General features: G+C 48.2%; 2 protein-coding genes across 8 annotated transcripts in view; one reads left to right on the top strand and one right to left on the bottom strand.

The window, feature by feature from the left end:
* Positions 1-3057: 3057 nt before the first annotated feature.
* LOC139048660 (uncharacterized) overlaps positions 3058-25190 on the bottom strand; it is a 384154-nt gene continuing 362021 nt past the window's right edge. The window contains exon 2 of the mRNA XM_070523144.1: positions 3058-4603. Within this exon, the coding sequence (XP_070379245.1) occupies positions 3377-4561 (1185 nt within the window). The 5' untranslated portion in view covers positions 4562-4603 and the 3' untranslated portion in view covers positions 3058-3376. The remainder of the gene's footprint in view (positions 4604-25190) is intronic.
* LOC139048653 (B9 domain-containing protein 1-like) overlaps positions 8498-25190 on the top strand; it is a 51145-nt gene continuing 34452 nt past the window's right edge. Inside the window, exons 1-2 of one of the 7 annotated variants that reach the window (XM_070523135.1) lie at positions 8498-8634; positions 9906-9974. In XM_070523135.1, coding sequence (XP_070379236.1) covers positions 8578-8634; positions 9906-9974 — 126 coding nt within the window. In that variant the 5' untranslated portion in view covers positions 8498-8577. Of the gene's footprint in view, positions 8635-9905; positions 9975-19509; positions 20554-20642; positions 20903-25190 lie in introns of those variants that run through there. The other 6 variants (XM_070523132.1, XM_070523131.1, XM_070523133.1 and 3 more) reach the window with 6 other exon arrangements.

Genomic DNA, 25190 nt, shown 5'->3' with positions numbered 1-25190 from the left:
TGTTTTTTCAATGTTCTCTGCAGAACATCCCAGTGAAAGATGGCGTCCCAGCAGTCTAGGAATGCATGTTCTATTGTTTCCGGTTTTTTGCATAATAAGCAGTCTGTGGTCCAGGGGATGAATATACCCTTTTCATGAAGCCAGGTCTTAACGGGAAGTGTGTTTGTGTGTAATTTGAAGAAGAAAGATTTAGCCGACGGCCGTATTGGCATTTTTTTTTACTCTCTTTAAGACATCTTGTCCTGGGCCTCCACGGTGTGGAAGACGGTACAAAGGTGCAGGGAACATCGTGTCCACGAGATCTCTGTATAACTTTTTCCTTGTAACGGTTGACAGGTATAGCTGTGAAAAACGTACATTCAACATCCTATATGACCATACCACTTCACGCAGGTAACCAGTCACAGCTCCTGGCATGTTGTGAACAGTCGAAACAATGAATCCTGGAATTTGTCTACACAGCCGTACCTGTATCACTGTTCGGAGAAACGGATCGTTTTGATCCCGTAAAAACACAAAACGTGACACGACTTGTCGCAGAAACAAATGAGCTAGACCAAGCCCACCTTTCTTGACAGGGAGGAACAAGTTCGTTCGACTCATCCTCTCCCAGGTAGACGCCCAAATAAATGTAGCGAAAACTCGGTGAATTTTTTGTACGCTTACCCTCGCAGCACACAACACATTCATAACGTACCATATCTTAGATACTAAAAAGAGGTTGCAGACAGTGGCTCTAGAAAACATTGACAATTGCTTTCCACTCCACCCGTCAGCCTTTTCCTTTGCTTTCGAAGCTTGATCGAGCCAGTACGATTCAGGTTCACTGTAACTTCCGAGAGGCACACCCAAGTACTGCGTTGGTAACGACGACCACTTCAATCGATAAAGGGCCTCCGGCGTGTCTTTCCAACTACCATGCCAGAAGCCGTAACTCTTATCCCAGTTTATCTGGGCTCCAGTTGAATCGCAGAACTTTTCAACGACAGTCGTGGCCTCCTTAATGCTGGCTGTGTTTGTGCAGAAAATCGCGATATCGTCGGCATATGCCAAGATTTTTACGTGTGCTGCCTGCAGCCGATAGCCTGCTATGCGCTCGTTATTTCTGATCGCCAAACAGAGTGGTTCGAGATAAGCGGCAAATAGAAGGGGTGACAGCGGGCATCCTTGCCGCACAGACGAACGCACGCGAAAGCTATCGGTGAGCTCCCCATTAACAATAATGCGCGTTGAGCATTCTCTGTACGCCATCGTGACGCCTTCCGTTATGACGTTGCCAACATTCGCATGTTCCAGTATGCAGAACAAAGCCTTGTGCGAGACGAGGTCGAATGCCTTTGCCAAATCGATCTGCATCATCGCGACGTGGTCGCCAATCGCATCGCAACACTCAAGCACACTTCGAGCCACGTGTACATTTGTTGTTATACTGCGGCCTTTAATGCCACAAGTCTGGTGCGGCCCTACCAATGTTTTAATTACACTTTGAAGTCGTTTGGCCAAAGCTTTCGCGAATATTTTATAGTCGACGTTGGCTAGAGTTATCGGGCGATATGACCCTGGCAACAAAAGTTTTTGCTCATCATCACTCTTCGGAATTAGCACGATATATGAGGTTGTGAAAGACAAGGGCAATCTTTTTCGCTCAAACGCTTCACTTATAACTTCGTGAAGTACGCGGGCCAATGCAGACTTGAAGGTTTTATAGAAAGTGGCTCCCAAGCCATCGGGCCCAGGTGCTTTACCGATGGACATCTCATCTATTGCGCACTCTATCTCACTCAGGCTTATTGGTAGTTCCAGACGTGTCCTAACTTCTTCATCGAGCTTTGGTATCAATGAGAGAAATTCTTGTTGATAGCTATCTTTAAGGTCCCGCGGGTGACCTAATATTGCTTTAAAGTGATCGGCGATCCCTTGTTTGATGTCATTTTTGTCGCGCGTAACGTGATTGCCTTTAGCTAGCTGGCGGATTTCTTTCCGACATGCGTACCTTTTCTCCTCTGATAAGCTCGTTTCGTTGGAATTTCTCCCGCCCACAACTTCTCAGACCTTGATCTCACAAGTGCTGCTTTATATTTTTCTGTATCTATCCTTTCTAGTTCAGTTTTCACTTTCTTTAATTCGTCAACATACACACCAGGCTCGAGACTTTCCATGCTGATAAAAAATTGCAGTTGCTGGCGAAGATTTGTTTCTGCTTGTTTCTGCTTGTGTCTAATGACACTGCTTCTTTGAATGGCCAACATTTTGACTCTCTGTTTGAATTCTTCCCATTGAATGGCAAAGCTTACTGGCTTGGCTGAAGTCAGGTTTTCTAGTTCCTTCACTACAGCATCGACAAAAACATCGTCATGTAGCAACTGCGCATTCATTTTCCAAAGATTCCAGTTAAAGGTGTGTTTGCTTTGTCTTTTCCCGAACGTGGCAGTTACCAAACAGTGATCGCTGTATGCTACAGCTTGCACATCATATTCACAACATAAGGGCACTAATTCGGCTGACACGTATAATCTATCTAATCGAGCGTGGCTATCACGCTGAAAGTGGGTAAATCGCGGGCGAGTACCGCTGGCAAAAACACTACCCACATCTTCCAGGTCATAATCATGCACCACTGCATTTAGAAATTCGGCACTCTTATCACGAACGCGTGAACATTTTGCTCGGTCTTCGGTATAGCAAACACAGTTAAAATCTCCCAGCAGTATTACGACCTTGGAACAGTTTACGTACGCTTCAAGACGCTCAAAGAAAGATCGACGATCCGTTTCAACATTCGGCGCATAGATACAAATAGCACGATAATCCACATCACGAAAACAAAAATCAGCCACCAAGAGACGCCCAGTTTCACACGAAAACACTGATTGCACAGAAATGCCAAAATGATTTCGTAGGAATATAGCGCAGCCGCCTGATCCACCAACAGCGTGACAAACGCATACATCAAAGTGAGCACGAAAATTGGACACCATTATGTCTGTTACCTCTTGGCTCTCAATTTTCGTTTCTTGGATTCCCACTATATGTAAGTCATTATCCAAGAAGAGACGACTTAGCTGACATTGCCGCCTTCTTGCACTGAGCCCTCTTACATTTAACGTGGCCACACGTAGCGTTCCTTCAATATTAACCGCCATGGCTACACGGTATAATGGTGCCCATCACAGTTACACAAGGATGAGTGCTCATAAAGGTGCACCGGTAACCACGTGTAATGCCTCTAAAGGAGACGCAACTCGACCTTCCGGAAAGGGCACTCAAGTGCAACTTGGGCCCCCCCTCCTGGGAAGGTTCTAAAAAACTAGCGCTCAGGATGACGGCCATTGCACTCACCAACCCCCCTACCCCACTCGAACCTGACAGCACGGAATTACGGAGGCGGTTTACCCGCCTGCCGTGGATCGACCGTAATGTTCGACCGCTGTTTCAAGGTCGACCTCCTTATACCTGGCGCTTTGGGCGGTGGCTCGTCTCCGCCGCTGTCATCCTGTTTCGCCGTCCGGCTAACGGTCTGGTTGTAGGGCCGTTTCCCCGTCGTTTGGCTAGTTGGGCCTGTGAGGGTGTCCATGCCTTCAGGTTCGACGAGGCAGGAGGACACCTCCGTCTCAGGTGGGATCTTCTCTTCAGCATTCGGCATGGCCGCGGTGCCCTCTGCAGTCGCTTGTTGGTGTCCTGTGGCAATAGCCTCAGCGACTTGTTTCTCCTCCTGTTCAAGACGTACCGCCGGCTTTGCCACGACGTCAGCTGCTTCACTCGCCGCGGACGACGTGTCCTCCATGTCCGCCTCGTCCATGAGTAGGGCAGAGTTGTCCTCGTTGCCCACAGGTCCGGTCACACTGGCATACGTGCGCTCGCACTGACTGTCTTCATGACCGAAACGTCGGCAGGCACCACACCGTGGAATACGGCACTCGCGACGAATGTGGCCCGTGCCGCGGCAGCGTAGGCACAGAGGAGCCCTGCCCGGCACAACCACGAGAGCCAGTTCCCCGGCGACGCTTACCTGATGCGGAAGGTCGTCGAGCCTTACGCCCGGCTTCAACTTCAGCGTAACCAGCCTTGTTGTTGAGTTCTTATCAGCCACACCGTGAACCCGCCAGCGCTCGCGAACGACGTCGGTGACCTTTCCATACGGTGCGAGGGCAAGACGTACGTCCTCGTCTGGAACGCTGGGCAGCAGCCAATGCACTTTCATGCGTACGTCCTGGTCGGCGGGGTCGATGACGAGACACCGGCCCTTTTTGACCTGCAGCTCTCCAACGCTGACAATCTTTTTCACTGCGTCGCTGTCCTTGAAGGTCACGGCCCATACATGGCTCATACGGTAGGCCCCGAGAGCAGCCACTTCCGGCAGGAGCGATAACTGAGCGAGCGCATCGCGAAAATCTTCCACCCGGTATGGGCGGGCCCAGATATCACAGTGTAGAAAAACGGTATTCAAAACAAAACGCCCTGTTGGCAGACTAGGCAAAACAACTTGATACTCGTCGTCCGAGGCAGAAAACCTGTTACCGCGGCCCGTCTGGGCCGCTGAAGCCGCTCCTACGGAGCTCATGATTAACACGTCCGTCACGCTCGGTGGCCGGAAGCGTTCCTACTGAGCCACGAGTACGATGCTTCAAAGCGGTACAAAAGCGCCTCTAGTGAATGCGTTGTTGCCTTAGAAACGAGCTGTTTCTAAGGCTCAGGCGTGCGTCGCTTGCTCAGGCGCACATTTCGTTGCCGCGCCGAACGCTGCGTTGCTCGACGCTCACCGCGTCCAATGCGGGGCGTCCAAGGCGAAGCAGAGTAACGCATGAGTTGTTTCTTCGTCTAGCCGAACCAAATATAGCCAAGCAACAGCAGTTCACCAAGCTAAACAGTGGTTCAACAGCTAAAATATAGTATGCTTCGCATCCTGGGCTTAACCTTACCTAAGCCACAGCCATTATTTTTTTATAGTAATTATGAATAAATCCCACCCATGCTGGTTCAGTGGCCACGATGTTCTGCTGCTGTAAAGAAATGATCGTTTACCGAGATTTCACTTAAAGGGAAGCTGAAAGGTTCTCCAGAAAAAATGAGTGAACATCTGTACATAATGGTTTTCGACCCTCCGAATTCGAATATCGTATCGAAATTGAGCGAAAAAAAGCGCAAATATATTTTATTTCGATGAAAAGTGCAGCAGCAGACACGCCCAGCTCACGCGTCTCGTTTCCGCCTGTGATTGGTCGGGCGCCTTGTGACGTCAACTCTAGTAACCGACCGCTGCCGCTACACATGAAGCGCGGTGCCAGGTAGTTTGGTGCTGTTTTTCTGAGACGGTAATGGAAAATTTAGAGAGGCTGCGTTTTTCTGAGAAGTTCGGCGTTACTCCCTACATGTACGAGCCGATTGCGAAGAGCCGGCCTCTCGAAGAAGCAAACGGTGCTGGTGCGAGCAGTGCTTTCGACCCGAACGAAAGCGAAGTCTTGGGATCTCCTCGTGTTGGAAATGCTCTTTGGTGAGTATGTTTTTTGCAAAGCGATCTAGTGATCTCGCCAATCTTTCGCCGATCTAGTGAGCTCGTTTCCAGGCAAACAACTGTAGTGTTGTGTCCCTGCATGCCTCCTCGTGGAACGTAAGCGGGGATGCGATCGTCGGTATTTGTGCGCTGTCCAAAGCTGTCGGCAATCTACAAAGACGGTTTAAACGCGTGAAAAGCTTCCCGGTTCATGCAGTACGTGTAGTGACCTTCATCTGTTGACTACCACGTTGACTACCACTCACGTTGATTACCACTCACGTTGACTACCGCGCACGTTGACTACCACTCTACATACACGCAGACGCACCAACAAAGTAATGCAGGGTCGATCGAAGCAGATTACGATGGCACGCACGCAGAAACAAGCGTGGTCAGGCACGGTCGCGGACGCTGCGAAGGAACGAAACACTAGAGTTGACGTCACAACACCGCGGTTTCCGGTCTCCGCTCGCATCGTCAGCGTCAGCAGCAGCGCGCGGCATTCGACGGGGGGCGGAGCTACAGCGCAATTTCAACCGACGATTACGTCGTTCCTAATTGAAAAAAAAAACCACAATTTTACCTACATGGTTTATAAGGTTCCCGCATACGTATGTGAGCGTCTTATTGAATTCGACAGACTCTTCAGCTTCCCTTTAACGCTGAAAACCTCGAGTGTGAAGATATCTCCAAACCCTACTGCGCAGCTTCACTCAAACACCCTGTATTTAATTGTGACGCTACGCTACCACGAACCAATCCGTTATTTTCATATACCAAACGCGCGCAACCAAAACGCACGTATTGGATCAATAATTTCGGACACGATCGCCAGATGGCGGAAGCGCATCAAACGCCGAGAGCACAGCCCTCCTCCCCGCGGTCTACCGCAGACCGTTTCTATGGCGACGCGATTGTTGTGTGCGTCTGCTATTCGCACGTTGTCCGCGCCGTGTGACGGGACGGTTAGCGGCGGCAGCGTCATTCCCATCTGGCAGCTGAAAGCGGTGAGCAGCCAACGAACAGCATGCAATGCCTTCGTTGAAACGCGGACAAGGTAGGATTTGCATGCCGTTAGCAACCCGATTTCGACATGGCCAAGTTGGTGAGACGTTGCTTTTTATTTTGCGTGTGTGTTTGTGAACTCTATTATGGGACGGAAGTGAACGCACGATATATCGCTGTTCAGCTGTAAACGCTGTAAACGATTGGTATTCCTAAGAACCACAGAGGGATGAACACGTCTGAGAGTGTACGGGCGAGAACGGTATACTGTCAAGGAAGACTTGACAGTATACGGGTCTTCGCGCGGAAAGTGGCAATTGGTTGTATACAAAAATGAAAGGAAGGTAAATAAGCTATTGCTGACCCCTCTGTAAATGTCTATCACAATCTTCTGACAGGGATGGCAGTTGTAGGAGGCGGCGCGGAGAGGTAGCCGCCGTGGCCGCGGTTTATTTCGGCCGGCCAGCTATGGTGCAGCGGGATTTCGGCCTATGCCGATACCGCGGCCGAGCGCGCCAGCGTGTTGTCGCGCTACGTGCACGTGAGCCGTCTTCTTCATCGGCTGTGGAGGCGGTAGTCGCGCCGCTGCAGAAGTGAAAGGGCCGTTCAAAAGAATGGCAGACAGGATAAAAACTCCAGGTGTTTCCAGATAACGCATAAAAATTAAAATGCAGGAAAATCAGTTCTGCCCCCAGGACTTGGCAACGTTAAAGAAAGTTTACGTAAGGAAAAAAAAAATCGTCATCTACCTCGTCATCCACCAGGAATGTTGGGGGAGCAAAAAGTTAACCGGGAAATCAATTTACATAATGTACACAATCCACAACGACAAGTGCACGGTGGGCCGTTCAGGCACTGCATCGTTGTTTTCTTCAGCACTGAGCCGCTCGTGCTCTTGTTCCTCAATGGCACGCAGAGCACTTTAACAATTTCTTGTCACTTTACTAGAATATGTCATTTCATTCTTTCGTTCCATTGTCAATGTCTTCACAATGCACCCACCATTTTCAGATGAGCTATTTTCTTCAACAGCACGTGATTGGCGGTTGACGCCATGTCTTTCTATAAGACAGTTCGTGAGATTCTTTTGTTGGTGCAGTTCTCGAGACAGTTCTGCAAACAGATGCTTCGCCAACTACAATGAGCCCTAATGACTCTAAATGACTCTAACCATACATCATCGCATTCTTACTTTCCAGTTACGGAATTCACTATTCTACTCACTATCCCAATTATTTAGCTGCTGCAAAATAACACGTGTCTCTGTACTTTCACAATTAAACCATGAAGTGCTTTGGTCCCTTTTTGCGTAAATTTATTTCGTCAGCCAAGTGACAAGGAGTAGCCGGTGCCACCACATAAAGGCGCCAACCTCTCCTAACTTTCACTTCAATAAAAAAAAGTGCTTTGATAACAATACCAAACACGAACTTTTTACGATCAACGCAAGAACCACGGAGGGAATGGAACGGACAGAGCGCTATTCGTGTTATGCTGTCCGACATGCTTTACATTTTGCCCTTTGAGTAACCTGCATAAAATACTTCCTTCCAATATCCGCTCTTATCTTCTAACTAAACACTGCTTTCACGGTAAGGCCGTAACTCAGTTTCATAAAAGTAAAAGCGCTAAATGACTTTACCGCTGGCTGTTAATTCATCATTAGTGTTGTCTGCTTAGCTTTCGTAAGTTTCTCTCCTTGCTGCCACACGTGAGATCTGCGCATGCTTGCACCGTCTACTCTGTCAATCACCCTCACGGCTATTCCCGAGGCACTAATAATCCTTTGCGAGCTCTGCCGGTTTAACGCATACGTCACAGTTACATCATTATTCAACGGTTCGTTCAGAGATCCTCTCTCGAGTGCAACAAATGCTCCTCTTGGTACAGGCTTTTAAACATTTAGCAGCAGCAGTGCTTTTGATATCAACATTCCCAAACAAACTTGCATTTATATGTACTGTTTTAACTCACTTTTATTTCAGGATTGTTTCGCTACGTATAAAGTTACTTGGAGCAGCGTCTGACAGCCTATATTTAAAGGCATTCCGATCTGTACGGCCCGAGACAGCACCGAAATGGAAGCAAACGCTGTCTTCATGCTGAGCGTCAACGGCCAGATAGAATCGGCTCAGGTAGGTACTTTAAAGTTATTTCTTTATGTGGGATTCTGGTTGCTTCAGTACGGGCATCGTTGCTCTCGTGTACGGATGGCGCATGCAGAATTTTCTATACATAAGAGAGCCAGGTGTACATGACTCTTATAGCGGAACCCTGCCTGATCTCCGTTCAAATTTAGTGCCGAGGTAGCAATTTCTTGGTTTTAATATATAATGCCATGTTTGGAAGCAGTACTTGCCAGCTTCGGTCCAATACCAAAGTGCGTCGTCTGGAGTGACGGCACACAAAAACCCGAGGGCACCTAAGCACTTCTTTTCTGTTGGGAATTCGAAACCGGTAATGACCAATTGAACGCCACTGAGCGGTCCTTCGAGCTTCGATCCTGCGGTGCCAATGCCGCATGCCGCCAGTGTCCTGCACGCCCAGAGACCGAGGAGGCCGCAGCGGCCACCAAGGACGCTGGCAGGCGCGAGCCGCACCTGTCGAGGCGAGCTCTTGACGTGGCGTCGCAGCAAATGGCAATGCGAACTGAGGTGCCGTTTTGCTGCTTCAGACGACAGGTTTCGGGTGTTTCTCTCAATTGGCCATTTGATGGTTTCGCATGAAAAAAAAATTGACCTTACCGCCACTAGTATCCTCGTATATGGAGCGTAGTATAAAGGAACATTAGCTGCAACATAAAGGTGGCGCCATCTGTCACCGCCATGGTGTAACGGCGCCTGTCATTGCAGCGGTGAAAGATGACGCAACTAAAGCCGCTCCATCAGCTTACGCTGGAGGGCTTTAGGCGTAACTATACTATTGAACCAAAATCAACATTTATTGCCATCGCCACAGAACGACGTGCACTTGGAATATTTATAGTTAACCGAACAACAGTGTATACTATGAATGGCGTAACAAACTAAACCTACTGCCCATCTGGAAGAAATTTGGGTGGCAACGAGCCAACAGTTTAGCCAGAGCAGACAAGTACACCTGGCGTTCTTATATTTACGCAACACTCAGTACATATTGGGCCAACGATCGGAACAACGTTGGTAAAAAAATGTTTCACACTGATTTGCCAGCTGGCCAGAATCCTTATACGTGTGCATAAAATATAGTCTCTGTCAGCTTGCTACCTTTCGTCCTCAATCAGTCTCACATAAAAGCAACCGCCTCGCCCAATCTTCCCCTTAAAGCCATATCGAGACGCCTTCGTGATTAAGGGGGTATGTGGTAGTTCGTGACACATCGGGGACATTGTGTTCTGTTATTTTGTCTGTTTTATTCCTTCTTGCAGTGCACGGGATTTGACGATATCTACTGCAAGTACTGTTTCGTACACGGAGCAGACTGGGTTGTCGCAGCGGTAAGAATGTTGCCGTTAATATGAGAGGGTAACTAGAACATTATGGTGCTTTACAGCGAAGCTGTATACCTCTACCGCCCAAACAAATTGTTGTGTCGTTGTAAGCAAAAGACCCCCCATACGGGGGCCGATCCCGAAGATAGCGCAATGCCGGGTCCACCCCACGGGGGAGGTGAAGCAGGCGTTAAGCACTCCCCCATACGTGCGCCGATCCCGAAGACAGTGCAATGCCGGACCGACCCGCGGCGGAGGTGCAGCAGACGATATATAAGCATTCCCCATATGTGGGCCGATACCGAAAAATAGTGCAATTCCTAGCCGACCGGGAAGGAGGTGAAGCAGGCGTTAAGCACTCCCCATACATGGACCTGCCACACTGATCGCGGGGCCGTGCGAATGTTGGGAGAGATGGAGTCGTGAGACGCAGGCGAGCATAGCAAACAGACTTTACTAAGAACAAACGCAAAATAAAACGCAGTCAAAATGGAACTCAAAACTCAACTGACAAAGATAAAACTCCACACTTGCGTAGCCTAAATATGTCCTTATCCTCCCCTACGTTCGACCTTAGCGCGTTTCGCGCGAAAGTCCGGCAACCCTGGCCTATGGCTGCACGCTAACAAAAAGGCACGCTCTTACAAAGTTCCGATGTCGCACGTAACTCCAAGTCTGATGTGCGTCGGCTCTTGATCCCAGTCGGTGCTCCTGCCGACTTGCAAGCTTTGTTGTCGTGGCATCGACCGGCCAGCTCCTCCGTCTCGAATGTCGTTGCCCCGAACTATGTCGGTGACGTGGCACTCCGGCCTTCCTGGTTAGGCCTACCGCCGGGCTCCGTCGCTACCTCTCCGAGTGCCGGCTGGACGCCCCCCGGGACTACCGTCCGTCCGTGCTGGTCTGCCGAAGAAGCGGGATCCAATTCCTGGAGTGCCCGGTACTTTCGTGGGAGGCTGCAGCAGATCCAGGGAGCCTCGCTCCAACGTTGCCGAGGTCGACGGCCACACCATGGGTCGCCAGCGTCACGGGCCTGTACGAACCTCCATGGCTCCCGTCGCCAGTGCGAAGCTGGCGCTCCAACCTTCTTGGCCCAAAGTCACGTCCATAATCCCCGCTTGGCGCCGCTTCTCCTCCGATCACACCTCGGGTCACGCGCCTCGAGGGCTCGTGCCGTTCGGACCGGTCGGCGCACATCGTCCTCTTCTTTTCTTCTTGTGTTCCATGCCTCTTACATATGACATTGGCCCCCTTTTCCGAGGTTTTTTTTCAAAAAAACTGCTTTTCTGCAGGTATTCATGGTGGCGAGTTTGACTATCCCGCTGTGACTTGGGTGCTTTTCCTCGCGTCGTCGTGGCTCACAACACATCACCACACTGTCACACATGTTCCACCACAGGCACAGTTCACAACGTTGTCGAGTTCATTGTTCTCACCGCTTTACACATGTACACGCAATCGTCCGCGTTACACTCTTGACATTTCATCACTCGAACGCTCTACTCATGAAATCCGACCTACTACTATTATAGCTCACACCGCACTACTCTTGTCCGCCCTGGGAGCTATGCAAACACTTCCTCGAACTTATGAATCAACTCCCTTAACTTCTCTACTTGTATTGCCGCTACGGCTTTGTTCAACGTAACCCTCTCTACCCCCAAGGTCTTCTCACTAATATAAGTGTGCACCTCCCCGCGGTCTTTCTTTTCGGCAATCACCGTGCAAACTCTAGTCTTCTCGTCGTTCTTCCCCCTTTCTATTTCCTTTCTCTGTTCATACTTTTTTACACGTCCCCTAGCCACTGTCGTTTGGCATACATCACACGATTTCACATACCGTTTGACGTCGCTCTGCACCCCGATCCAAAAGAATTCTTCTGTGATTCTTTCTAGCGTGTTCTTTATTCCTTGATGACATGCGGTTACACTATTGTGTCCTATCTTCAGTACTGTGTCCCTCAGCTCTTTCGGGACCATCAACTGTAGTACTTCCCTACCTGAGCTAAACACACACTTCCGGTATAGTAGGTTCTTCTTTACAAGCTCCACTACTGTTCTACTCGTTTTGCTACGCATCAGTTCTCCGACCTTCGCACTTTCGTATTGATTCGTCCTTGTTCTGTAGTTCTTTAAGTTCTGCAGCGGCAATATTTAACCCTTTAATGGCTGAGACCTGCAACGTTGTCAGGGGTTTGGTACCACTACTGCTTGCTCACGTTTGTACTGCAGTCGCTACGTCAGTCTCTTGCATCCCCTTTTTGCGCTTCTGAGCGTTCTTTCTCTTCCACGTCCTGCCCTTTCCTCTTCCAACTTGGGTCTGGGTCGTCTGCCTTCCTCACCCCAGGTATATTTCCCACAATCAAATCATAAAAGAGGGTCCTCCACACATCTAGCTGTGACTAGTCCTGTAAAAAAGGGTGTCGATATTTGAATCCGTGCCTCTGGCAGATATTAAATGGGTTTATCGACTAAGATTACTGGCTTAAAGTACCCGGTAATGGTTTCTGGGGGAACTAGATTCCTCCTCACTAAAATGGTATTGGCTCCCGTGTCTCTCAAGACCGTAGCCTTTCGTCCTTCTACCTCGCCTTCCACTACAGGCATGTCCTGCTCTATCTTCCCATCCTCCCTTGGCGTCATGATACCTGCCATCTTTCTACATGCCATGATACATCCTCGTCATGATACATCATCTACGTCATGATACATGCCAGTCCTGCATTCGTCTGCCTTGTGACCTTTCTTTTGGCACAACTGGCAAACCACCAGTAGGGCTCCGCCCCTACGTCTCCGAGTGCCGGTGGTACGCCCCGGGGACTACCGTTCGTGCTGGTCTGCCGAAGAAGGGGTATCCAACTCCTGGAGTGCCCTTGTCACTGCCGTGGGAGGCTGCAGCAGGTCCAGGGAGTCTCGCTCGAACGCCGCCGAGTACGACGGCCACACCCTGGGTCGCCAGCGTCACGGGCTAGTACGAACCTCCATGGCTCCCGTCGCCAGTGTGAAGCTGGCGCTCCAACCTTCTTGGCCCAGAGCCACGTCCATAATCCCAGCTTAGCGCCGCTTCTCCTCGGATCACACCTCGGGTCACGCGCCTCGAGAGCTCGTGCCGTTCGGACCGGTCGGCGCACATCGTCCTCTTCTTTTCTTTTTATGTCCAATCACTCTTAGATATGACAGGGCCGATCCCGAAGATAGTTTAATACCGGCCCAACCCGCGGCGGATGTGAAGCAGGCGTTAAGCAATCCCCGTACGTGGGCCGATCCCGAAGATAGTGCAATGCCGGGCCGACCCGCGGCGAAGGTGCAGTTCACCTATGCGGACGACATCACCCTATGGATAAATAGAGGCAGTGACGCCCACATAGAAGAAACGCTGCAAAAGGCCATCAATATAATTGAAGAGCACTTAGAAAAAGCCGGACTTAAATGTTCAGCTACGAAGTCGGAGGCTCTCTTCATCAGTCCACAGAACATGCGAAAGAAAATCCCTAACCACGGAATAAAACTCACTGTTAATGGGGACGCGATTCCAAACGTAAAAGCTATACGTGTGCTAGGCATGCACATTCAGGACAATGAAAGAAATACGGAAACGATTAGAAAGCTTGAAATGAGCGTAAGCCAAACATGCCGACTCCTCCGAAGAATCGCCAACAAGAAGGCAGGCATGAGGGAGGCTAACCTATTAAGGATAATACAGTCCTTCGCGATCAGCAAGATCACATACGCAACACCGTACCTTAAACTAACAAGGGCCGAGAAAAAGAAAATAGAAATCCTTATTAGGAAAGGAGTTAAAACAGCCCTAAACCTGCCACCATGCACATCTACGCAGAGGATACTAAACATGGGCATTTCAAACAACCTAGAAGAGTTGATCGAAGCCACACTAGTCTCCCAGCAGCAGAGACTAATGCGAAGCAGAGGTGGTCTGAGAATTCTAGCGAAACTAGGATACAAAACTAACAACAAAGTAAGAAACACGGGAGCCATCCCGTCACAAATCAGAGACAGGATACGCATACAACCACTCCCGAAGAATATGCATCCCACTCACCACCAGGACAGGAGGAAAGACAGGGTTAAAGCGTTACAAAAATCACTAGATAAACAGCAAGGGTTGTTCTACACGGATGCAGCAGAATATGAATGCAGACCAGGTTTTGTCTCAGTGACGACACAGGCTAACGGTGAGAACTCAAAGAGCTGCAGTACCCCGCAAAACAGTGTGGAGGTTGCAGAGGAGGTGGCCATAGCCCTAGCTTTGACTCAAAAAGGGGTGAAAATCATAGTGTCAGATTCCAAAACAGCTATCAGGAATTATACCGCAGGGAGAATCTCCAAAGAGGCGCTCAAAATATTGGAGAAAGGACCAATTCCAGAAGAATTAGTGAACCTTATATGGACTCCTGCCCACGAAGGCTTGCCCGGCAATGAGAAAGCGCATGCATTGGCCCGAGAGCTTATTTACCGGTCCACCAATGCAGCCTCTACAGCCAGGGAGCCCCTACAAAAAGAGGAAGGTATAAACACTTACAGTGAAATTCTCGATTATTATAGAATGGGAAGGAAAACACTGCCAGAGGCGCATAAGAAATTAAGTAAGCAAGAAGAGATAACATGGAGGCAACTCCAAGCGGGGGTGATCTGCAACCCCTACATTCTGAAGAGATGGCACGATAGCATTGAGGCCATGAGTTGCAAACACTGCGGGGCAAAGGCGGACATGATCCACATACTATGGACATGTCCTCGATACAATAAACCAGACAGGGATAGACAATCCTGGGAGACTTTAATGACCAGCTCGAAGGAAGATGACCAAAGAGAAGTCATCCGCATGGCCCTGGACACCGCTGAGCTCCAAGGAGCATCAGCCAGCTGAACGGGGAGGAGTAAGCCGAGGAGACAGGAAGACTCTTGCCTCCTCGGGGCTCATTTTGCGGGTGCAAATAAACGTTATTTCTCTCTCTCTCTCTTCACCATCAAGGAGCCCACATACACAGCTTCGCTGGTCATCTTTCTTTACAGAGTGGAAGGGCACTGCGTTTTTTTTTCTCCTGTCGAGCTGGAAAAGGTTGTTTTGCTCCGAGGCGGTGAATCCGGATTTCATTCGTCGATCTGGAGCGAGTTCACGTTTTCCACTGGGCGTTTCGGATCAACTCACACCGCGCCGGATCGCTCTCACTTCCTCCGCTACCGAGGCGCGGATTTGGGGGTAAATAAGATGCGAAACACATGTCACTTTCGCTCACTGTGGGATGGCAAATTGGGTTGTCATGGAAGTAGAAAGAGCGGAAGTCGGTTTGTGCGATCTGTGCGCACCGACTTCCGGTATGACCCACGTGGAGTCAAGTCAAGTCAAGTCAATTTATTTCAGCATTTCTTTTGTACAAACAGAAGAATGCTAGGACAAGCACAAAAAGCTGCTAAGCTGCAGCTTGACTGGGTGCTTGCCCCATCACTTGGCAGAAACAAGAGACAGTAAATACATTTGAGTGGAAAAAAAAATATTTACAGATTTCAAATGGTCATGTAAAATCATGGGAAAAAAACACAAAGTGCATCATATAAAATACTCAAAAATCTGTAGCGACTGCTCTGTTATAGTATGTCACTGAAAAATATATAATAAACAGTAGCGCACAGAACAGCAAAAAACAGAAAATGCTAAACACATGACGTAATTTAATTAGAAACCTTTCTACAAGAAAATTGAACAGAAGTACAACATAAATATTCCAATTTGATGTAGTAGTCTAATCATACAGTCAACGAACGGTCTATATTTTTTAAGAGCACCAGCGATTTAGTAAAAAAGTTTTCCATTTTTTGCGGGTTAAGTTATCTATGTCAATATTGTCTTTTTCCAGGTCACCTAAAAGGGTAGCTATGCGCGATTTTAACCTGTTTGTTCCATGACATGTTCTTGAAAAGGGAGTCAGCCAAGTGCTTCGATTTCTGAGCGTATAGGGTATGTCGGATGGTTGTGTTAACGTGCATAAAATAAGAAAGGTGGTTTCGTTTTGCTTAAGACTGTTTTTGTATTTTAATAGTAGAGTAAAGTCATACAATAGCTGAAATGGAAGTATGCCATATTTTAGAAACAGATCCTTTGTATGCGCATCGTGTACTACATTCGCTATATGACGCAGTGCCCTTTTCTGTAGAGTACACATTTTCTGAATGTTCCTCCATGAAGTAGTTCCCCATATAAGAGTACAGTAGTTAATGTGAGTTGCAAAGAGAGCGTTATAAAGCAATAATTTAATCTTGTCCGTCAGTACATGACGAAGCCTAGAAAGCACACCGCACGCTCGTGACAGACTTGCACATACACGATGTACATGAGCATCCCAGCTTAAGTGTTCGGTGAAGATAACTCCTAGTGTTTTAACCTCACTCACAACAGCTATTTTTTCACTCCCTAGGTACAGATCAAGTGAATGGTTAACTGGTTTTTGAGAAGGGGTGAATAAAACTGATTTTGTTTTTTTGGTATTAATTTCAAGTGAATTTGCCATACTCCAGGAGTGCATTTTTTGAAGTGTTGAGTTTGCTAAGCAAGAGAGCTCCTGAACATCGTATGCTTGAATGAATATGGTTGAGTCATCGGCAAAAATAATGAACTGCGCATTGTTACTAACTTTTACGATATCATTTATATATAGGTTAAATAAGATCGGCCCTAATATGCTCCCCTGGGGTACCCCTGCAACAATATCTTCTAAAGAGGAAAGGTGATTTGTGATTGCTACTGCTTGTTTCCTATGCTTTAAGTATGATTGTAAAAGAGAAAGAGGTAGGCCACGAAACCCATAGTATTCTAATTTAGCAAACAAGGTTCGATGACTTATTCTATCGAAAGCCTTGGAGAAATCTACAAAGATGCCTAGCGTTAATTTTTTGTCTTCAAAACCCTGTAATATTACTTCTTTCTGCGTTAGCAAAGCGAGTTCTGTGGACATGCGCTGGCGGAAGCCGAACTGTTGCGGTGATATAAGAGAGTGTTTTTCGCAGAACGAGGCGATTCTTTTACCAATTACTTTTTCCAAACCCTTAGAAAAAACTGGGAGAACAGAAACGGGTCGATAGTTTGAAAAATCGTTTTTGTCCCCACTCTTGTATAAAACTGTTACTTTCGCGCGCTGCATTTTTTCAGGAAAAATGCCTGTAGAAAGAGAAATGTTATATATGTGGTTAAGCACGTGCACAAGAAGGTCAAGTACATACTTTATTGGCCGTATTTGAAGACCATCAATATCTCGAGCTTTACTGTTCTTTAGGTTTGAGAATATGGAATAAATTTCCTCGGGTGTAGTCGGAGAAAAAAATGCGGAGTGAATGTTAGGTTCATTTAAAAAGCTCATAGCTGCATTGTTGTGGACGCCTGACACTAAATTAGTAAAGTATGTATTAAATTGGTCAGCTAGCTCTCGGCCCTTCATAAGCCTATTATTGGATGTAAGCTGTAGTTCATTGAACTGACTACTACGATTCAAGAGCTTGTTAAGTTCGCGCCATAAAGCTTCCCCTCGGCCGGTACATCGTAAGAACAAGTTTTCGTAATACAAATTTTTCGTATTGCGCAAACGTTTTGTTACATAATTTCTAAACTTTTTAAATGAGGCTGGGTCAGTAGGATCCCGTGTGTGGATGAACTTTGAGTACATTGCATTCTTTTTTTTTATTAAGTCCATACATTCAAGTGTAAGCCATGGCTTCCTGATTTTCTTAGGCTTACTTATCGTTCTAGGTCTAAACGAGTTGTCATACGCTATTTTAAAAATTTCCATAAAAATTACATACGCCTCATCAGCATCTGTGCATTGAAATACGGGTGTCCAATCTATGTTTTCTATTTTATGACGAAACATATCCAGCGTTCTTGTGTTAATATCTTGAATGATAAATGTATCGGGATTATCTGTTCCGTTTCTTTGTAACTCATTTTGTTTGCAAAACATAAATATGGGCAAGTGATCACTCACATATGCGGCAATGACGCCCGACGCAATGTTGCTGTCTGTGCAATTGGTTATAAACAAGTCCAAAATGCTTTCAGAAACGCAACTAATGCGTGTGGGTTCTGATATGACGTTCATGCAGTCAAACGAGGCAAGTAACAGTTGTAACTCACGGGAATGAGATGTGGGTTGTAGAATATTGATATTACAATCACCACCTATTACCAAGTCTAACTTATTAGAAGAGGAAAATTCGAGCAGTTTTTCTAGGAAACCAAGAAACCTCACAATATTTCCATCAGGAGGGCGGTAGACAACTGCAAAAAGATGTTTTCCGCATTGCACGGCTAGTGTTTCATAATCATCGGTAATGTTAGAAAAGTCACTAATAATTGAACATGAGAGTTTAGCGGATACAAGTTGCGCTATGCCCCCACCTCGACGGTGCTTTCTATTTAAAAAGAACGTGTTAAAACCAGGTAAATGCAACACGTCCATATCAGAAACGTACCAAGTTTCTGTTATCATGATCACATGAAAATCTACGTTGAATGAAGAAAGAAGTGCTGTTAGGATGTCATGTTTGTTCACTGCGGATTGCGCATTACAGTGTAGAAAACCTAGATAATCGCGTTCAAAAGGGCATACTACATCTTTTGGGTCAGTCATTGTAAGCCGTCAGACAGTGTTGACGTAGGCTTATCCGTAACTGTCTACTCCATTTTGTCGAAATCATTTTCGCAGGTGATCCGAATCACGTGAGACGTTTCTGTTTTTCTAGCGAATACCTTCCCTCCCTTCGTCCAAGCGAATTTCCAGTTCAGTGCTTTCTTTTTTGCAATCGTCATCCCAAGCAGCTTCTTTAACTGGGGACAGAAGTGTTCGTTCAAGAACACGGGTTCTCTCACGCTATATCCTAGATCCTGTGTGGTGAACCTCGTTTTTCGCGCCTTCTCAACGACTAGATCACGCTTCGCTCGGCGACTGAAAGCTACAACAATATTTTGGCTTGCATTGTCCTTTCGGTTCGGAGTACGGTGACACACTTCAATGTCCTGCTTGCTTAGCGATACGCCAATCGTATCGCCAATCTTGCTAACTACTTCCACAAGATTTTCATTCTTTGACAACGGGATTCCCTTGATTTCTATGTTTCTATTTCTGGAGTACTGGTCCTGAGCAACTATTTGCAAGGTTGTTTCATGGGCTTGTTTTTGTAGAGCGGCAAGCTCACGTTTCAGTGGCTCCTGCATGGCCTTCAGATCTGCATTTTCTTTCCTTGTGATTTCACACTCTTTCTTAAGGCTTTCATATTCCTTGCTGACAAATTCCAAGCTGTTCCTTAACTCTCTTATGTCTTTCCGAAATTCACGTTTCAAATCAGCCAGCTCTCGTTTAAGGTCAGCGACGTCGCCTCCCATCACCGTAGTTGATCAGGGCAAGGGCTCGAGATAAAGTTACAACGGCAAATGAAGCAGCAAAAAGGCAAATGGCAAATGGCAGCAGAGGCAGCAAGAAAACGAGAAAAAAGGAAAAAAAAGAAAAGCAAATTGTTTCACCAAACCTGTGAATGTAAGTAGATTCTTAGCCACTGCTCTGCCCGCCGCCTCCGCTGCCAAGTGTCCGAGAAGCCGATCGGAGCGTTGCTTTATCGGGTCCAGCAAGTGACGTCAGCCACACGTGATCCCGAAAGTAGGCTGTGCGTCTTTCGCTGCAGTACTGAGAAGCCGATCGGAGCGTTGTTTTATCGGGTCCAGCAGGTGACGTCAGCCACACGTGGTCCCGAAAGTAGGCTGTGCGTCTTTCGCTGCAGTAGTCGGTGCAGATGCACTCAGCCAGCCACAGTCCGGGTCCTGAACGAGTTCCACAGTCCACGGCTGTCGGTCTAGGATGGCTTCAAGGGTCACCCAAACCTGTGAATGTAAGTAGATTCTTAGCCACTGCTCTGCCCGCCGCCTCCGCTGCCAAGTGTCCGAGAAGCCGATCGGAGCGCTGCTTTATCGGGTCCAGCAGGTGACGTCAGCCACACGTGGTCCCGAAAGTAGGCTGTGCGTCTTTCGCTGCAGTACTGAGAAGCCGATCGGAGCGTTGTTTTATCGGGTCCAGCAGGTGACGTCAGCCACACGTGGTCCCGAAAGTAGGCTGTGCGTCTTTCGCTGCAGTAGTCGGTGCAGATGCACTCAGCCAGCCACAGTCCGGGTCCTGAACGAGTTCCACAGTCCACGGCTGTCGGTCTAGGATGGCTTCAAGGGTCACCCAAACCTGTGAATGTAAGTAGATTCTTAGCCACTGCTCTGCCCGCCGCCTCCGCTGCCAAGTGTCCGAGAAGCCGATCGGAGCGTTGCTTTATCGGGTCCAGCAAGTGACGTCAGCCACACGTGATCCCGAAAGTAGGCTGTGCGTCTTTCGCTGCAGTACTGAGAAGCCGATCGGAGCGTTGTTTTATCGGGTCCAGCAGGTGACGTCAGCCACACGTGGTCCCGAAAGTAGGCTGTGCGTCTTTCGCTGCAGTAGTCGGTGCAGATGCACTCAGCCAGCCACAGTCCGGGTCCTGAACGAGTTCCACAGTCCACGGCTGTCGGTCTAGGATGGCTTCAAGGGTCACCCAAACCTGTGAATGTAAGTAGATTCTTAGCCACTGCTCTGCCCGCCGCCTCCGCTGCCAAGTGTCCGAGAAGCCGATCGGAGCGCTGCTTTATCGGGTCCAGCAGGTGACGTCAGCCACACGTGGTCCCGAAAGTAGGCTGTGCGTCTTTCGCTGCAGTACTGAGAAGCCGATCGGAGCGTTGTTTTATCGGGTCCAGCAGGTGACGTCAGCCACACGTGGTCCCGAAAGTAGGCTGTGCGTCTTTCGCTGCAGTAGTCGGTGCAGATGCACTCAGCCAGCCACAGTCCGGGTCCTGAACGAGTTCCACAGTCCACGGCTGTCGGTCTGGGATGGCTTCAAGGGTCACCCAAACCTGTGAATGTAAGTAGATTCTGAGCCACTGCTCTGCCCGCCGCCTCCGCTGCCAAGTGTCTCTCCGCTTGCTCCGTTTGCTATCCGCTTGCAGATTCGGAGTGGTGAAATCCGAGCGCTCGCTAAAGTCCGATACAACTCAAGTCTGCAGTGAAGCCCTGCCGATGCCCTCATAACCGCCAGCCACTGTTTCTTCGCGAGGCTGCAAACAGCTCGTACTTCAAACTTTCCCTGTTACCTAAATAACGCGGTAACCGCAAAAATAAAATTATAAGCGCGTAATGTTGTACGTTTTCAGCGGAACGGTGAAAGCCGAGTGCTTTGTTTAGCTGAAATAAAAGGCTTGCTTCGCTGCAACTATTAATTGTGAAGCTTCACTTCAATTGGGTGTGAAGTTTCACCAGTGAAAGAGGCTCAGCAGTGAATAAACTGTACCTCAGACCTTTGAAGAGTGAAATGCTCAGACTCCATACACTTTGTCCATGTCTGCTGCACACTTCGTCGCTTTCGCCCGATGAATCGGCTCTTCAAGAGCAGCAGACGCTCCGGAGGTATCAAGTACGACGCCATTTTGAAACAGTCGCATGACGACGATTTTGTTTGCTTCTGTGATTGGCTGAAGGAGTAACAACCCCTTGCGGTCTGTGGGCTTTGGTTGCCAACTGCTGTTTTTTTTTAAGTTGTATCCTACTATAGCTAGTTAACTTTTATGTCGCCCTGTGCGTTGCGCAGTGGAACACTTTAAACGGAAGCCTTGGCGTTGTGACGTTTTTCACTGCTGAAATTGCTGTAGAACGCAATATTTGTAGAAATTTTCTACAAGCGTTCCACGCCTTCGAATACAGTTATCTGACGGTGCAAAACGTTTCCACCAATGTTTGAACAAGATTGTAAAAAAACTGTGGATTTCCGTAAAATAGCTGCGTCTATACGCACAAAGCAAGTGAAAGTTAGCAATATTCCTAGGCTTGTGTGTTATTGATAGGTAGCCACGTTGTCTTCTCCCCTTGCAAACATTGTTACCCTGAAAAATGAAAGTCCAGAAATTATTACTAATGGCGTTTTTCACTGGTCGATCTGGAGCAGCCGCCTGAATTCTCGAGCGAGCGCTCGGCTTTCGCCAATCCGAGTCTGCCAGTGGAGCGCACGAACGCTCCGCGGGAGATCACACAAGAAGTCTGCGTGCACGTGACACAAACCGGTTCCGCAAACTATGCCCAACACAATGTTGTGCGTACCGACCGGGTACCGATTTCGCTTGAAGACGGAAGTGACGCCATGTGACGCGTCCTATTTCCGCCCGAATCCGCGTCTCGGCGGCGGAGCAAGTGAGAGCGATCCGGCGCGGAACGAGTTGATCCGAAACGACCAGTGGAACGCGCGAACCCGCTCCAGATCGACCAGTGAAATTCGGATTCGTTGCCGCGGAGCAAAAAATCCTGCTCCGAATCGACCAGTGAAAAACGCCATAAATATTTGTAGTGCGTCCAGTATTCCGGCAAGCGCCGGCGGTTAGCGCGGCTAAGCGGGAGTGTAAACGTGAGCGTGGGTTGGTGGCGCCACTTGGAGGCGCCAAGCTTAACCAGACAAGCACAAAGCCAAGCACATTTTTTCTTCGCTACATGACGTCAATTTCTGACAGCGGCGTAATGTGTTCACGATTACACCGCTGCCGATAATTTCCAGCAGCGACGAAGAATATACTTGGTTACTGTAATATTGGTTCTATGTTCCTCTGATTGCACACTGCACCACCAGGTGGCTGCACCACTCCAGCCGCTCACGTTTACGGCCCGCGTCTGTTGGAATATCGGTGACGCTAAAACTCTTTAATAGAGAATTTTTACACCAAACATTTACGCCATCAGCGAAGTAGAATCCACTTGGTAACTGCAGTGATAGCTTCGCATTTGTCTGGTTGAGCTCTTAACCACCGGGTGGCTGCACCGTGCAGGCTATTCTAGGGTGCCTCGGTGCACTTGCTCGCCTCCGCGCATCGAGGCACTCTAGGCTACTCTAAGGTGTCTCAATGTCCTCCTTGCCCGCAGCTCGGCGGGGGAGGAGTGCGTATTGAGGCACTCTACGGCACTTACGTTTACGCCCCCACCCATGGCAAACCACCCAAACTTCCCAGATTTGCTGGTACATCGGACAAATTAAAACTCTTTATTATGAGCTTTATCACGTCTTCAATTTTAATATTTTCTTTCTACTATGTCTCCCAGAAAATATTCTAATCTTCCCCCTTTTCTATGTAGAAAAATGCGGCATTGATCACAGATTTTAGCGCATGCCAATTAACATAAGACATGACTACACCCGCCTAAAGAAGGCAATGTTGCACAAGGACGCATATATGAAGCAGTTCAATAATTGCGAAGCTGCGATTTTCGGACCCGTAAACCAATTCAAAATAAGGTATTCCCCACTTGTAAGTTTATGTGAGACTCCAAGGTTAAATGATTAACACAATACACCAGGTTATCGAGACAGTGTACCAGTCACTATGGTGTCTAAAAAAAAGCCGCAGTTTCACCCGAAAGGCGAAGCATCAGCTGCGTTAGCAAATTAGTGAACAGCTGTACGAAATAAGGATAGTAATTTTGTCAGCCCCATAAGCTTGTAAACAGAGGCACACTAATTAAATTAACAAGCATGGTGTCACGTGCGCACAAGAAAGTGAGGACACATCTGACTCTATTGCCGCGAAAAGGCGCTGTCAAAACGCTAGCGTGGGTAAACGCGGCAGCAGCAGCGAGCGAAATGACATTCGTGCGGTGTATCGCTTCAACGAAAAGTGAGTGCCGAGAACACACAGCACGCACAAAGCTACGAGACGCCGACGCACCTAGACTCTGCCCCCGACACAGATCGCTCTCAAGATACGGCCGGGTGAGCGCGCGCAGCCGCCACCTGTGCAGTTGCAGCCGGAGTAGAACGCCGCCCCCCCCCCCCCCCACCCCACTCTCGCCTCCTCTCCTGTTGCCTCGCAACGTTGGGTGCCTCGCGCATGGCGGGAGACATCGCGCTTCCTGCCTGATTTCATCTCTCTCGCACGGGCGAGATTGAGACGCGACCGCCGACTCGCACGCCTTTACTCGCACATACAGCGTAGGGCGCGCGGCGATGATGTTATCGCCCTTGGACATTATGCGGAACCTCACTGCGACGCCGACGGCGGAAATGTGCTGGGAGTGTCCCTATATAATTTCTGCCGCAATAAAATCTAATTTTTCTTGCATAAAAGTTGCCCTATGCTCAAGAAATGGAGCAAGCAAGGGTCACTAGCCATCTGACTCATTAACGGTTCGTTCTAAAAATAACTAAATGCTGCAACATATTTTTCTGAACGTAGGTTCTTCTTACCTTTTTTGAAAGGCAGAAAAGGTTAAAGTCTTGAGCATATGTGCCGCTCAGTGCTAACGGGATGTATACCACGCTCGCATCACGTATGTCGTCGTGGTAGACTTTTCTCGCCAATTATACTGACAATTATCGAATATCCACGCCGTACAAAGCCTAATGATTCACTCGGCAGCACAGGATCAATGCCGTTTACAGCATAGGATAACATCTTTGTATCTATCTCTTATCCCGATCATGAGACTGAAATGATCAGAAGAATAAGAATGGGCTGGGGTGCGTTGGGCAGGCATTCTCAGATCATGAACTGCAGGTTGCCATCATCCCTCAAGAGAAAAGTGTATAACAACTGTGTCTTACCAGTACTCACATATGGGGCAGAAACCTGGAGGCTTACGAAAAGCGTTCTACTTAAATTGAAGACGACGGAACGAGCTATAGAAAGAAGAATGGTGGGTATAGCGTTAAGGGATAACAGAGCTGGTTGGGTGAGGGAACAAACGCGAGTGAATGAATCTTAGTTGCAATCAACAAAAAGAAATGGGCAGGGCATGTAATGAGGAGGGAAGATAACCGATGGTCATTAAGGGTTATGGCCTGGATTCCAAGAGAAGGGAAGCGTAGCAAGGGGCGGCAGGAAGTTAGGTGGACGGATGTGATTAAGAAGTTTGCAGGGACAACATTGCCACAATTAGCATATGACCGGGGTAGTTGGAGAAATATGGGAGGTGCCTTTGCCTCGCAGTGGGCGTAGCCAGGCTGATGATGATGATTTCTCTCTTTCTCTCTCATTCTATTTCACGGTTGTCTTTCTGTTCTCGAGCCTTCCAGCGTTCCCCAGTGTAGGGTACCAAACCTCCTTGTTTCTTGTTTCTTTCATCTATCTTTATTTCTCTCTCTCTCGCTCTGTGGGAATTCAATTTTCGCTATGAAG

This window comes from Dermacentor albipictus, chromosome 8, assembly GCF_038994185.2.
Source record: "Dermacentor albipictus isolate Rhodes 1998 colony chromosome 8, USDA_Dalb.pri_finalv2, whole genome shotgun sequence".
Lineage (NCBI taxonomy): Eukaryota > Metazoa > Arthropoda > Arachnida > Ixodida > Ixodidae > Dermacentor > Dermacentor albipictus.
The sequence above is the reverse complement of the archived record's forward strand: the minus strand, read 5'-3'. Positions and strand labels throughout refer to the sequence as shown.